Raw genomic sequence first — 15915 nt, forward strand, 5'->3', positions numbered from 1 at the left:
GACAGGCATTCAAAGTGCAGTAAACAACAATAACACAGCTGGTACCAGGAAAAATATGGTATTTAAATGCAAAGCAAGAACAATACAATAAGAAGTACCACCAAAAGAAAGTACAAATAAGCTAAGAACAAAAATATATTCAATGTATTTCATAATGGTGGGAAAACTTCTATATGGAGAAGTAATTACAGAATGTAAATACACTGAGCAGTTGTTGCAGGAAAATATCAAAAAATTGTTTTGATGGTGTTTTACCCTCTCCCACTTCCCTCATTTCCTGTCTCCTCTTAATATTCAACTATCCAATAACGGCAAAAACGCCAGAAAAATGATTTTAAAAATGAAGTTTCGGTTTCATAAAAATCTAAAGGATTATAACTTAAGGAACATCTTAGTGTAAATTAATTCTTACTGGCCTATCAGCTTTGGCTTTATGTAAAAAACCCCAATGCTGCAATTTGCCCCTGTAGTAGAGGTACACTTAGTGAGTGACCTCAACAGTCTAGACAGCCCTGATTCTTTAAGTTCAATGGCATAGCTTCATTACTCCGAACATAAATCTTAACCTTTCATTATACATACACACACTCACACACCACTATTGTCACAGAAGATAATTGGGGCCAATTAAGATAAGTTTGAGGTAACTTTTGCTCTCTAAAGTCACCCATGCTCATTGGATTGTCTCCTCTGCCTATTCAGCCCAAAGAAAGAAATTGCACTTCAATTACACAGATTGCTATGGACCACTCTGTACCACATTAGATAGCTACCATTGAGGTCAAAGTGTACCTCTCAATACTTGCGCTGTACAGTGAACGTAGCCTCTTTCCTACTGGGGAACTGAAATGACTTTAGTTAATTGTACAGCATGACAAAAGTCTCTCATTGTAAGCTGTTTTCATTCTGCTATTGGGATGGTCTAACACAAAAGCCCTGCACTGATTTCCTTAATCTCAATGGGGCAAGAACCCCAAGACACTCTATTTTTTCTCCTCTGTATTGAGGATGTGCCAGCACTCAAGACATTTCGGTTCTATTCCACTGAGGTAGCTATTATTTTTCTTTTAACAGAGAAATCTAACTCCTGAGTGACGCCTGTTGAATGAAATGTCACATTCGTTTACAGTAATATTGCTAAAACTGAGAAGCTCAGACAGGACCAATCTACAGTGTCTTACTTGCTGTCACCACAGTCATGTGCACTCCACAGTCACCAGGGAAGTACACAGGATTTGTACACTGCTCTGTTAACTCGGTTTCTAAAGACTTCTCCTTAGTGTTTGTGAGCTTGTGAATCAGAGTCATTCAGAAAAAGAGAAAAGGCGGATTAAGTTTGGTTGAAAGGAGCCTGGCCGTTTGTAAGCATCAATTACTGAGTTCATTCAGCTTTGGAGTGAAATGATTATTAGTTGAGCCAAGAGATACCAATGAATCACAAAAAAACACTTAATCTTCAAATGGCTTTTCATTACAATTTTGTGTTATACAGAAATATGCATGCCCCTCTCTCTGTGCCGCTGACTTTGATTCAATTCCCCTTAAAATTGAGGATTGCTGTAAATTAATTCTGTGTCTGCTGGGATTCCTCCATTTCCAGAGGGTCGTCTATAATACATGATGGGGTAAATGGTTGAGACCTGGTGAAAGCGGAGGCTAATGTTAGATTACAGCAGCTGGAGATGACCCAGCAGGTTGAGAGCAAGAGAGCAGGGCCTGGCAGTAATAAGCCACAGTGGGATCTCACAGTAATGCATCAATGGTCCACACACTCAGACATAGACAGGGCAATTAAACACAAAATGGAGACCAGTGGTGCACATCAGCAGCGTTCTCAGTTAGCTTAGTCTGAATGAAGACCCAATGAAATATGGGCCTATGGAACTGGAAAAAAAGTCTATTAGCTGATGAGAGTTTTTATCATTGTCAGAGATGTATGGCTTTCTTATATTTGATGCAAGATATCCTAAAGGGGAATTTCAATAAAATCTACTTTGACCCTTTATTTTGGAACACTGAAATGTGCTACATGTAGCAATGTCTATTTCTTGGATGTAATAAGCTCCATTGCTTGCAGGACGTACCGATATTACCCTCTTCACATCAGTTTAATATGCATTTGTTTTGAAGAACCAGAAGGATAAGAGCCAGTGGTAGTATAGCAGCCAATATGTACATTCAGATGAGGTTAATGTGAAATGGAAATTATACTGCCTAAACAGGAAATTAGGGATGTAGATATTTCTTGTAAATGTTTCTGTGTCCTGTCAGAGCCATTTCCTTTTGTTTCAAATAATAATGCAACACATTTCTTGACAAATCTGACAAAATGACAAAAGGTATAAATTACAATGAAGCCTGAGCCTATTGGCAATGCCCTCATTTGCTTACAATTGTTGCCTATTGTCTTAAGATTAATGTGGCAGTGACAAACCGTGAGGTTATTGTACAATAACACACCATGCAGAGTGCATTTATTTTAATAAGCACACTGGTCTATATATGAGTATAAATGTTAGTACAATACAGTATATTGCTAATTCATTTACTGTCTTAACCTACCATCTAAAAATATTAGTTTAGAACGATGATGATGCCTCAGTGTGCAGTTATCTGAAGATATTGTACACCTCCAGACAATCAGTATTAGGTATTCTCTGTGACATCCGTAGTAAGCAGAGGTAAGATTGAGCATAGAGGCTTTTATGTGAATCAGGTTCAACTTGCTGTCCCTCAGCTCTCTGTGCCTCCCCATGTGTCATCATTTTTCATACTTCCCACTCCACTAAATATGTTTGCAAATAAACTCATAAATTCTATGTCCTACTACTGCTGAGGCTTTAAACAGCATGGATCATTTTTTATGTATTTTAGTCAAGCTTATTGTGCTAACTCAACACATGGATACTGTGTCCTTCAATGATATTACTGGAGGACATATTCAAAGTTTCAATAAGACTGTACACATATTTAGCTTATGAATAAGAGGAGTTACATGAAATAACATCCTTTTTGTCAGATACCCTAATTAAAATATAAAATAATTTTCTATCCATGAAACATGCTTTGCACAATAGTTCTTTTGATTCTCGACTGTTGATATGATGCTGGTGTTTGTGCTTTACTTATTAGCTAGTCTGCCCCCTCAAGTCTCACAGATAGGTCTTTTTGTTCAATAATCTGTAGGAGAACTGCCTGTCTGCTTTATCAAGGATCTCCCTGTTAGCATTCAGCACGCTGCTGTGGCTGGTAATGTGGTCTGGGCCGTAATTTCTGCCTGTGTCTCGGTTGGATCTGAAAATAAGTGAGATTTATGGTGTCAGACTGAGTGACACAGGCAGCATGAGAAGTAGTGAAGCTACCCGTCCTGGTGTTACGATTAGCCTCTGCTTCTACCCTGCACTAACACATCCACATTCTGACCCAACCACCCTGGTTACAAATGAACAGGTCAAGTGCAGTGTGTAGTCAAAGGATTTTAATGCCTGCATTATTCATGGAACAGCAGAAAGAAGAGAGGTCGGTAGACATAGTGTATATGTCTGGTGTGCACAACTATTTAAGTAAACTTCTCATTGTTATGGCCACCCTACAGCTAACAGGCTAGCAGATAAACCCAGAAAGCACTTCTCAGGACAGTAAAAAACCCTGTGAGCCAAAACACCTAATCTGCTGCTTTTACTACCATGATTGATGACTTGTCATTGGACATGAGCCTCTTTATGATCTTTCATGTCATTTCAAGAGCAAAAACATTAAAAAGGGCCATGAAGCATGCCAATAGTCAACTAACCTACAGTAAATGAAATATTCATAGTTCTGATAAACATTTTCATCCCTTGGTGCTAAAGTAAGCTATGTGTGAAGAAAGTGAAATGGGAGTAGGGGGATAGTGAATTACACACTGTAGACACTGAACGCCAATCAGACAGTGTCCTGGAGCTATTAAAGGGACTAAAAGAGACATGTCCTTTCATCAGCTCTTCTCTCCACATTGTGCAATGCTCAATGTGGCACTTCCTCCCCTCTATTCCAGTGGGCGTTTAATTGGCTAGAAGTGAGAAACATGGAAGAGAGTGGGAATAAAGGCCTTGGAAGAACCATGCAGAGCGATACATCACTGCATGACAGCGCACTGAAGTGGTGGGATGGTTGTGAAGCCAACACACTGCCTTTTAATGAGGGTCTCTCTCTTGTTCCCTTCTTTTCTCTTCCCACTCTTGCTCCTCCAAGAATGAACCAGTTCCTCAACCAGTCTTCCTCTTCTCCTTACCTTGTCTCCTCCTGGCTGACAGGATGAGGGTGGCTGTGGTACGTGGCACACAAAGACCCGTGTCCACTGGACGGTCATCCCTCACTGCCTCCTAAAGCATCTTTAAATGCTTTTCGGTAGCTGTGTGATGTCTGAGGTACACGCCGGTCAGAGATCTGATCTGCTCATTACTGTTGACCATGACTGGTAGGGAGAAGATTGACTCAATGGCTGTCTTTATAGTGGATTCACTCCACAAAGTGTCACTTGAAAAGAAGAGGTAATGAGAGATTATGCTGAGGATCACATGGACAGGACCAAATTAACAGGCATGTCGAGGGCCACTTTACTAGGTGCCACAAGTCAATAATTATGAGATATTATAGAAAGGGCACTTTATTTCCTGCCAAAGTACAGAGTAGAATTCAAGCACACAAAAGTGGCAATATGTGAATGAGCTTAATTGTTAGGCTGGCTGCTGTTACAGAGCCCTGTAGATCATGGCCCATAGCACATTTGTAGGTGTAACTTCTAAAACACACTGCATTTCTTTTTGAATTAGAGAATAGGTTTGTGGGATTTGCATACATTTTGGAAGAATTCCTAGTGAAACTTTTGGCGAAACTCTGCGCACTGAAGTCGTTCCTTCATTAGCTAATTGGCATCAGCTGCTTCTTTAATGCTTCACAATCACTGGCTCCTTCATCAAATGCTTGGCTACCAGCTGACTAGTAATGTCCAATCATATTTATGCAGGTGTATAGTGTGGTCTTATATAACATAACACTCCTTGCATGCTGCTCACCACCTCCTTATGTGCTATATTTGTGACATTGTTGATTTAAGATTCAGGACATGTTTTTTTTTTTTTGGTTAAAAGGAGATTAGTTCCTCCAGCACAATCCTCACTGCTGCTCAAATTCTTTGGGAGATCTCTCAAAGAGCAGAGCCAATTCCAATTCAAATCTAACTTTAAAGCCATTTGCTATGAATGGTCCATTCCTTGACACAAGTGTCTCTGACTGAAATAAAAGAATAAAGCATCTTCCCTCTGGATATCTGACTTTAACTTGATTTTAAATGACCGAGCCAGTGTTATAGTGTGAGAGCAACATGGTAAGAAAAAGACCATCACCAGACAAAACAGTTTGCTTTCCTGAAACTTCTCACACTACCTGGAGGAGAAAATGCTGAACAGAAACTCCCAGGCTTAATGGACTCATGTGGTGGGATGATTTATGTTGTATTGTTGCCCTCATAAACTTCGAAATAAGGGCAACCAATGACGTATCACGAACTCACTCTTTCCCATCAGAGCTTCTTGGGTGAGTGGTCAGATATAGAAGAGGAGTCACACAACAGTTCATGGATGGTATTGATGTTTTAGTCACACTAAAGTGCTCCCATCTGTAAATAATTTATGAGTGCAAATGATTTATGGGGAAACTTTGACTGCAGTGAAGTGTCAAAGTGACACGCTGCTGACGGAACAAATCCCCGCACAAATTTTAATTACATTATGAATTGTGCCTGATTCCTTAATCTGCAGTACATGGCTTGTAGACAAAATAATCTACCATGTTAAGGGTATTTAAGGGGTCTTACTGTATGTGTGACAGAGATAGTGTAGGTTTATCAAATGCAGTTATAGTAGCCTGTGCTGCATCCATTCATCTTCAGGAAATTTCTTGCAAACATGTCTGTCTTGCGATATAAAAGTGCTATAAAAGTACATTAACAGAATGAGTATTAGTGTCTACTTTTAAAATAAAGTAAATTATTGAGGGTTAGTGCTGGAGGGACGAAGCCACCCTCTGAAGCCAAGTGGCCATGAATTGCACCTCATGCTGTGAAAATGAGCTCATGAATAAAACATGGCTGTACATGGAAGTACTATATTTTAAGTTTATAGGACAAATCCCCTGCAATTCTCATGGTATTACCATACCTGTAATACATCTAGATCAATGGGTCAGGAGGGAGGAGCGGGAGTCCCTGGTGAATTTCAACGACAGTCAGAAACAGCTCTGGAAGAATCAAGGTCAGGCACCAGGGACACACCCAGCTCTCTGTTCACCTGATGAGTGAGAGAGCTGCGGGGGCTCAGTGGAGGGAGCTGCTGGGAGTTTTGACTGATGCTGGCTCTGGTAAAGCAATGCTTTTCTGGTGCCCCTGCTGTTTGCCCATTGAGCTGGGGCCTGGAGGCCAGAAAGCAGGGAAACAACCCTGCCTGTGCCAGTCTGCTCAATTTCAGTCCAATATCTATCTCATTCAGCCGATCGATGAAGAGTTCTTCACCAACAGCCAACCGTGCCTGTGGGGGATGACCTCCTGATCTTTGTCTGATTTCTTCACCCGGCTCTGATCGAGATCCATACTGCCAGCTTAGCTTGGCTTAGCTGCCCTCTGGACACAGACCTCTCTCAGCAGGCATAAAGGTCATCTCTACTGTAGAGTCCATTACCGCTAAAAAAATACAGACATTCCTCTCAAACCTCAGTGGGCCAGGATTAAAGGCAGAATGAATAGAACTGGGCCAGAATGTGAAGTGGGATGTTAACAATTATGGGCAGATGTGAGATATGGGCATGTGCAGACCCTGTCACTCTGAGATTGATCTGTCAGTCTGGATCCTGCCCTTGACTTCATCCCTGCTTTTTGCCTTGCTGTTCAAACTTTTTTTCATCGTAACTGACAGGGTAAGAAGAACAGAGAGGGTTACCATGACAATTAGAGAAACTAGAATATAAGTGGTTCCACAGGGCACAGGTCTTAACCATTTTCTGTAGACATAGCAAAATAGAATTTTACACAAACACAGTGTTTTATGCATGAATCATGCAATGCATTGCAGGTCATCTATAGAGAATTGAGACGGCACAGCGAACAAGTAATTTGACCTCACTGCTGGAGGAGCTTTCAAAAGCAATGCAGAAAGGTTAGCTTTCTTGAAGGTAACTGATAATTTTCTGATGCCACTGTAATGAGCAGGTTTTGCAAAAATAGGTTCTGCAGCAGCAGATTGTATTCATCCAAGGCTCTAATCAAATGCCACAAACACAAAGAGAGGTTGTGTGAGTGTGTTTTAAAAGGTAACAAACCCATCCCACTCACTTTTACCTTTTCGATTACAAAAGGATGTCAGAGTATATGAGTGACATTGAAAGAATTTGCCATTAAAGTATATCTTTTTGAAAGTAACTCAGTGTGCAGTAGTCTCATGTACTTCACCCCCTCACTTCCTCACAGTGGAAACGAGAGTCAGTCCTTCCAAATACCTTGACCATCCTATGATGAGAGAGGAGTTAAGGAACAACCATTTGTCATCATATATTGTCCTTATTAGCATTACATGTAGTATGACACATGTGCATACTGTAGCAGCCTCAATTAGTGCTTCCACTTCATCATCATCTCTAAGCTGTAGTAGATGCTAATGGATTGTTTGCTAGGGGTCCATTCATCAGCCCCTTATTGTAAATTGTACAACTCACGCAATATGAAAAAAAAGCAATGTTTTATCTCAATCCACTAAAACAGCAGGTGCACGCAAAAGAGACTCAACACTAGTGGCTGATCGAGGTTAATAAGATGACTGAGATCAGGTATTTTCAAGCAAGGCATACAGTCCAAGCTTTTCTGATAAACAGCTTGCATGATATTAGCTGCGCACATGCTGCATTTCTGCTGCAGGATTAGCTGGCATATAAGTGCTTCTGTCTGTATGTCTAACTATGCGTTTGATGAATGGTTCTGCAGATTTCACTTGCCTGGCAGAGAAGATGTGCATTGCAACAGAGGGAATGGAATCGAAAGGAGTAAAATGAAACATTCATTGGAGGATGTTGATAGATGACTTTATCATGTGAGAGCAGAAGTGGCCAGAGAAGGCCGGGGTGATGATATATTGTTTAACGATACATTGGAGCGGTCCGTGAATACAAACGGCTGCTTTCATTTCTCCTCATCTCTATGCCCGCGAATGCTTGTGTGAGTGAGCACAGTTTGGTGTCTTGGCTGGAACAGGAAGACGGATGGGTCCAGATATGATGTATGTCCTGTCCTCCTGCTCCCTCTCCATCACCAGGCTTCCACAGCATGGGTAATGATGATGAGGGCAGCCTGGACAGGAGCGTATTACTTCACGATGGTAAAAGATAATGGACCAGCCTCCTACTGTGCAGAGGAATCTGCTCAGACATCCAATTACTGCCTTTAAGATCCATCTCAAGATGACCCAAAAAAACACACAGTTCTTTCACACTTAAAGTGAAATGGAAGATGCCAACACAAGGAGGCGGAGGGTGACAAGGGAGGCAATTAATCTACATTGTTAATATATTAATGTATGTTTGTCTGGAGCAAGCAGAAAAAGGAGAGGAGAGAAAAAATGTGGAGAAAAAAGAGGAAAAGATCTGAAAAAGCAGGTGAAAGGAAGACAAGCAGGGACAGGCAAGCAGTATTACAGTCGACAGAAAGAGTTCTGAGGCATTTCCTCGCTCTAAACTGACTAAAACTTTTGAGTACTCTTTTCATTTTCTGCTTTTGAAATAATTGCTGCATTTGCAGAACTCCTGCTTCACGGTGTGAAATTGGTGACAAAGTGGTGAGCGGCGCTCTGAGCCCTCCCAATGCAGGTAGGTCTGTGACAACACGCAGGAGGAGCCCTCTTCAAAGGGAAACGGAAAAAAGAGAGCTCATCTTTCAAAACCATGTCGCTGCTTTCCCAGAGGTGTCACCCATGGCAGAGCCCATCACTTGGCTGGGGAAATGCAATAAAAAAAAAAACCTTTTTATAATAATCAATTTCAGCAAGGGCGCAGTAATTTAGAACGCTCCATAAATGGGCAGGAAAACGGGTCTGAGGAGCCATTGAAGTAATAGGCCATAAATGTGATCAAACCCAAAATAAGTTTCCCATTACTAATAGTCATTAGCTTTATTACATTACAACCTTTTGAGACATGGTCAGTTATTGATTCTCATTCAGTTTATGAGATTTCTGGTCAAAACACAATTAAAGCGGCTTTTCCGTTATGACAAAATACAGCTTATTAGGCTAATTAGTGCTAATTAAAGATGAAAGGACCTTCTAGAGCAAAAAAACCCCCAGAACTGTTGTGTCAACAGATGCCTTCAGCATGCTCTGTGAAGTCTACCCTCTCAACTTGATTAAAAAAGATTGGAGAATTTGTTGTTTCTCCCTCTCCACTATCTCTGAAAACACCCCCTGCGTCTCCTATTCTCTTCTAAGCTCTTTACTTTCCCTTTCATTCATCTGTAACCTTGATTAACTGTCAGCATCAACAATGTTCTACTGTTGCAAAAAATAATTTGATAACCATGGCAATGACATCAAATAGATCATATTAAAAATGGCTTTTAGTTGGGTTATAGTGACTAATTACACAGGCAGTTATGCAGTCACATTTCTGTCAAAGATTACATTTTTTGACATAAACACTGAATCAAAGGCCTGCCTGTAATATCATGTGATGTAATGTCGCTAATACTGCTGGTCTCACTGAGGATCAACACCCCAATCTGCAGTTTTGGCCAACTTTCAGTCATGTTCAGCTCATTATTTTGGCTTTCAGAGACCCAGATCTTTTTTCAGGAGTCAGGGGATGAAACAAGAGGCTAAATCACAACTGAATATCAGACTTGACTTCAACCAGTGGTGAAAGAGAAGACTCTGATGGGATGTGAAGGTTGCTCTGTTTCTGCTCGATGTCTAAACAATGTTTAAAGTTTGACAAAAACGACAGACACAGTTGAGATGATTTGCTCACCAACTGTGTGACAATCTGTAGAGGGCTGCCTTCTAGCTTGTATCCAAGACCAAATCTGAACCTGGTGGAAAAATGTAATTTTGTCATTCATGCTATTCTTTGTCTTAAAGTACATCTGGATAAAACTACAAGATGATTTCAGCCAACAGTCTGCATGTAATGATAAAAACATGATGTTGGATGTGCACTGGTGTGGACAGACAACTTGGAGCTATTAGGCCTGACTCCATGTGGTTCCCTTATGATATTCCCATGCTGAACGATTGCACTTGGATAAAGTTACCACCCTCCAGTCACTACATCCTACCATCAATGCACCTCATCATTACTGGGCATCTGATTCATCATATATTCATCATTTATTCCTTCCACCCTGATTTCATATACCAAGCCTCTGCTACATCTCCATCACTACATCTTCAGTTCTGTGTGCAGAGACCTGTTTTCTATTGGAATCACTGAGATTGTTCTCCATTTGGTGGAGTGAAGGTGGAGATGGGTAATGTGTCGGTGTGCATGTTTGTGTGTGTATGTGTAATGTGGGAAGGGGAGGTGGGGGGGGTTGACGACACTGCTCTTACATTACCTTACTTCCTCTTTTCTATCAGCAAGGAGTGTAGCAGGGGGAGGGGGAGGAACTTATCGGTGGGCTTTTCATGCCACAGTGATCCCAAGTAATCTAATTCAGCCTTCCTCTTTCTCGCTTGTGTGCTTCTCTCATATTGGTGCATGCAGATTGCAAAAGCCTTATGTGCTTGTGTGCGTGTATGTGTGTGTGTGTGTGTGTGTGTGTGTGTGTGTGTGTGTGCATGCCAGTGGAGAGAAAAGGGGACAGAGGGAGACGGACAGAGTTAATGAGTTCTGAATGTGTCTGCATGTATAAGTATTTGTGTTCTGTGTTAAGTACCGTGGGGTGGCTGGAGATGCTGTGCACATTGGCAAGCTGTCTGTGCGGGGAGAAGCACTTGGAGCAAAATAGGATTGAAAAATGAGAAGAGAATGTGTGCAGCCGCATGGTGGGGCAAAACAAAATGAGATAAAATCGTCCCAATCAACGTCTTTTCAATGAATTTCCGATGATGAAAATGTCTGAAATGTTCGCATCAAAGGTCTAAGCTGATCCTTTTCAATACACGCTCTCTCTAACATGATGGAGCCTGCTTCACTGACTCACTGACGGGCCCTCTGTACTGAATAGCAAATCAAGGTAAGAAAGGACGCCTTTCTGTACATGTGCACACACATGTACAAGTATATCATCTGTTACAGTACACATAAAACACTATTCATCTTTATCTCCTGTGAGGCTGCTGCCTAAATTATCCTGTCCCTAATTGACTTAGCCAAGTTTAGCAAATAATTGTAATATCAGGTTAATTGAGATGGATTTTCTCCACTTTGAAAAAAAGAAGTTACATGATTTATAGTGGGCCATAAAATACCTCTTCTATGTAAAATTAGCAAAGTAATCAGAGTGAGAAAGCAGACAGTTAGGATTGATTGATGACTGCGTGTTTGAGATTTTGGAGGGGCTGTGCACTCAATCACATTTTACAAAAACAATGGTGGAGGCAGTGCGTCTGATACGGTCTTACACAACAGCGAAATACAATAAAATCAGTCAAATAAAGATTATTGTAGCCCATTTCTATTTTTTTGTCATTGAGCAGGAAATAGCAAATTCCTTGGTTGATTCTCTTTACGACCTCAAGCAGAGTCTTTGCGAGATAATCATGCAAATCATCTTTGCTGTTTTTGTCAGAGGAAGGTGTGGGAGCAAACTATATTTTCCTAGAGCACAGCAAGCCAGCTGTTGATACATCAGTGACATGAAAAGGATGTGAGAGAAGGAACTCGAACAATACTGCAGCATTAAACACATAGCTTCAATTATCCTGAGAATGGATCAGTGGGTGAGGATGCGCCGCATTCCTCTGAATCCAGAAACAGCCACCCACAGGCATCTATCATCCACACAGCTACAGGCAATACTTAGAGAATAACACTGACACAACAGTCAGGTCTGTATCATGCAGATCAGAAGCACCGAAATAGAAATGAACGCAATCTTTGTTTTAGTAATCAGCGCTGATGTGGCGGCATGTTTTTCTCTTTAGTCGACACAATTGATGCCGCTCATTTTTCACCTGAATGTTGTTTATCTAAATCAGAAGCGGTGCTCTAAGGGTCGCTGAACAAAGCTGCAAGAGATGTGTGAAAGGCTCTCTATGTGAAGTTCTATAGGGGAGCTTTGGTTAATCTACACAACCAAATACCTGTGCCTCGCTGAGGGAGACACATAGCTCCAGGCTTACCTTCAGGCCAGAGCCAGCCTCCAGACCCTATCTGAGGCCTGCTGGGAGCTACAGATGCTCTCTTCCTGCCCTGATCCTAAACACACTCAGTGCACACAGACCAGCGTTACAGCTCTGCCTTCTCTATCTAAGCAGCAACTGTTTGTGGCCATGTCAGTAAAAATCTATTATTTGAAGTACTTCAATGTCAGGGAACTCAGCAACGTTTACTCCAAAGATGTAAGAGTGAATATAATGCTTGCTATTCCCATGTTTCTTGATTTTTTTTTTTTTACTAAATACGTCACTATAAAGCTGTACAAAACATGTGACTAGAGCATGAATACATTTATTTTCCTCCTTCAGGCTGTCACCAGTCATGATTAAAAGTGCAGCAGTTCTCGATTATTTCCAATGCAAAATAATATTTCATTCATTCATGTGGTGAACGAAAACATATGCTAATGCTGATTCAATGATTTAAAATGTAAAATTAAGAAATTATGGTGCCCCACGTTATCAGGAAACGCTAATTCACATTCAAAACAAAGAGTGTGCAACCGTATATATTTGGGTGTTTCACCGAGCTGGACGTGGCATCACTCACCATAGCCAGGGGCACGATGCCCACTAGGTCCTCTTGCGCCAGTCGGATCTCCGTCTCAGCCTCTTGTGTGGCGGCACGACTCTCCGGGTATTCCACCTGCCAGGCCATCCAGCGGCTGCCCAGTGGCTCTGGGAAGCTTTCCATTTTCAGATCCACCTGGAGCACCCTCTGAACTCCCATCTCAGACCTGCCAGAGTACAGAAAAAAAAAGAGTGTGTCAGTTAATGGTTAAGCAGATGGCTGGGCAAGCGTGTGTGTGAGAGGTTGGAAAAGTGTGTGTGTGGCTGTGAGTGCTAACCTGAGCTCATTCAACCTACTGTCTGCTCTAATGACTACAAACGGTAAAGGCTGATGAATGTGTCTGTGGCTGAAATCTATGACATTTTACCAACTGAGATTCTCCAAAATGTCAAGTCCCTTTGTGTTTGACTCTCTGGTCAATCCTCTGCTTCATGGTGAATATCATCCCCCTTTTCTTTATTCCTCTCACACTTTACCGCAGGTGATGTGCACTGTAAATAGAACCTATAATCTTGTGGCTGCTCCTCAGAGCAGTTCAAAGGGATGCTTCACCAGTCGTCACCCCCCGCTAAGGTGTTGATGGTTGGGCTTGTCACTGCTGCCCTTGTTTGCCATAGTAGAGTGTAAATATACAGCATGCTTCGGCACGATCTACGGCAGGCCTGAATTAAGTCAGACGAATGGAGAGCGTTGATAATAAAATTTCCCATGGCGCCATAAGTCTCTGGTGCTCAGGGTTTAAATATAGCCTGGAGGCAGGAAAGGTCAGCTTTACACAGCAGCCAGAGGAGTTGGGAAATGGCACAAGATCTGTTAGCCACGTCTTGCGTGTCAAATGTAGGGACTCGAGGCCAATAAATTTCATGCATGGTCTCTGTGGCACACCGGCACAAAACAGCATCCTGTAATTTGAGCGTGGTGAGGTGGAGAGAGGAAGAGAGATGAACTCTGAATAAATCCACATGGTACTTGTTGGGATAAGAGGGCGCCTGTCCATGTAACATGTGGAAAATACTGTAAAGCACACAGAAGGAAAAAAAAAAGTACTTTTAAAGCAATGTCAAGCAAGCAAAACATTGCCATGAAGAGAGATAATACATACATGGTAACTGTAAGTCTGGGAAAGACAACGGAGCAAGTGTACTGTGTGACATCCTAAATAATGAATAGGGGACTAAAAACAGGAAAATGATAAATAATAGAAAATGTTGTGTTCTCTCATATTCACATAGGTCTGACACTATTTTCACATTATTCTCATATTATTCAGGTTTATTCTGAGAGAATGAAAGATTTGTTGCGCAGCAGAGCACAACAACCCAATTTTCACATCCAACAGAGGTGTGTATAAATAATTAAGATGACAACCAAATAACTTGTGTCACATTGCTGTTACATCATAACAGCATACCGATCGGAGTACCGAGGCGTTGAAGGCATAGTGCGACATCGCAGACTTACATAACTGCTCCACAATACTGCGAATGAGACAGATGCTAATCTCTGCTCGCAGACCAGTAAAAGCCAGGAGGTTCATCAAGCAAACAAAGTTAACAGATGATGCACTGAATGTCCAGAAATAAACCTTTGAGCGCTCCACAATCACTGTGTGTCACGCAGGACCCGTGTCAGCCATCAGCCCAAGTGGCCTACTTTCTACAGCGCAGGCAGACTTTTACCACAGAAAGGTTGCTCTGGCAAACACTAAAGGCAGCGAGACAGACAGGCAGAAGAATGAAAGTGACAATACAGCAGAAAGGTTTGATTATACTCTAAGTACACAAGTACAGGAGCTCAACTCAAACCTTCAGAAAGTTAAAGGGCCTCCAGAAAAGGCATAAAAGTTGACTGTTATTAGTTTTTTTTTCTTTCTTCAAAGATGTCAATTATTTCCCTCCTTGCAGTTGGAAGACTTTAATAGCAGCTGTGAATGCTGTGATTTTTATGAGGTTTTCATATTTCTTCCAACAATAAAAGTGCCAACAAAATATTGAGGTTATGAGAATGTACAGTATAGGGTCACAAAAGGCTTACTAATTCATTTTAAAATCCGGACATGCTGATAATTTAGCATTTTTGTGACAGAAATGTCCAATTTCAAAAGAAGACCTGTGTTGGATGACAGCAATATAAAAATGAGGCAGAGTGAAAGGAGGCAAAGAAATAAAATCTGGTGGTAATGCAAAGCTGAGATCAAGGAGAAGACTGAAAACATACAAAGACGTAGATGGATGACACTCTTGCAAGGGAATGAATGGAAACCGTGGCAGTAAAGAGAATGTCTTTTTCTCCATTTTCTCCATGATTTAAGTAAGAAATTTGTTAAGATTTTCCATGCACAAATCTGTGACTATAATAAATTCAATGTGCACGGTGAAAATGGTTTATTTACAGCATTTTTTATGATGACTCTTAAAACACAAAGCTGTTGATGGTTGTATATCTAGCTAGTTTGGCAAAAAAGAGGGAACATTTTGGGCTTTTTACCTCACATACAGAGCCTGGCAGCAGTCCGTTTTTGGTTGTCTGCTGTACTTGACCCCCATTGACACGTCATAAAATGAAACCTGACAGAAACATCGTTGTCAGGGTGAATGTGACTCACAGACATCAACCATATACACCAGTATGCCATCCTGAGCCGACCTCTCCTCTCCAAGTCTGCTAATCACATGGCTCGCTGGGGGAAACTGTTCATTTCTCTGTCACTTCCAGCATGGGGTCTAATTCAATTAGCAACCAAGGGCCTGTGGATGTATGCCACACAGCTGGCCTCAGCCTGATAATTATCTGTAAACTAGCTGCGGTTTGACTAAATCTGAGGCCAGGCGGACAACCGGAGGGCAGCCAAAGGCAATAGAGAAGGGCTCTGCAGATAACAGGCCTTAAAGTTGGAAGCAGCTGGCCCTCCTGCTTTAGGGACTGGACTGGAGAGGAAATCAGACTTGA

The 15915-nt window shown here is 41.5% G+C and overlaps 1 protein-coding gene across 1 annotated transcript in view; it reads right to left on the minus strand.

Moving 5' to 3' along the window:
• Positions 1 to 15915, minus strand: part of si:dkeyp-14d3.1 (transmembrane protein 132C) — a 118822-nt gene that overhangs the window by 20255 nt on the left and 82652 nt on the right. The window contains exon 4 of the mRNA XM_044366481.1: positions 12946 to 13132. Coding sequence (XP_044222416.1) covers positions 12946 to 13132 — 187 coding nt within the window. The remainder of the gene's footprint in view (positions 1 to 12945; positions 13133 to 15915) is intronic.

This window comes from Thunnus albacares, chromosome 2 (assembly GCF_914725855.1).
Source record: "Thunnus albacares chromosome 2, fThuAlb1.1, whole genome shotgun sequence".
Lineage (NCBI taxonomy): Eukaryota > Metazoa > Chordata > Actinopteri > Scombriformes > Scombridae > Thunnus > Thunnus albacares.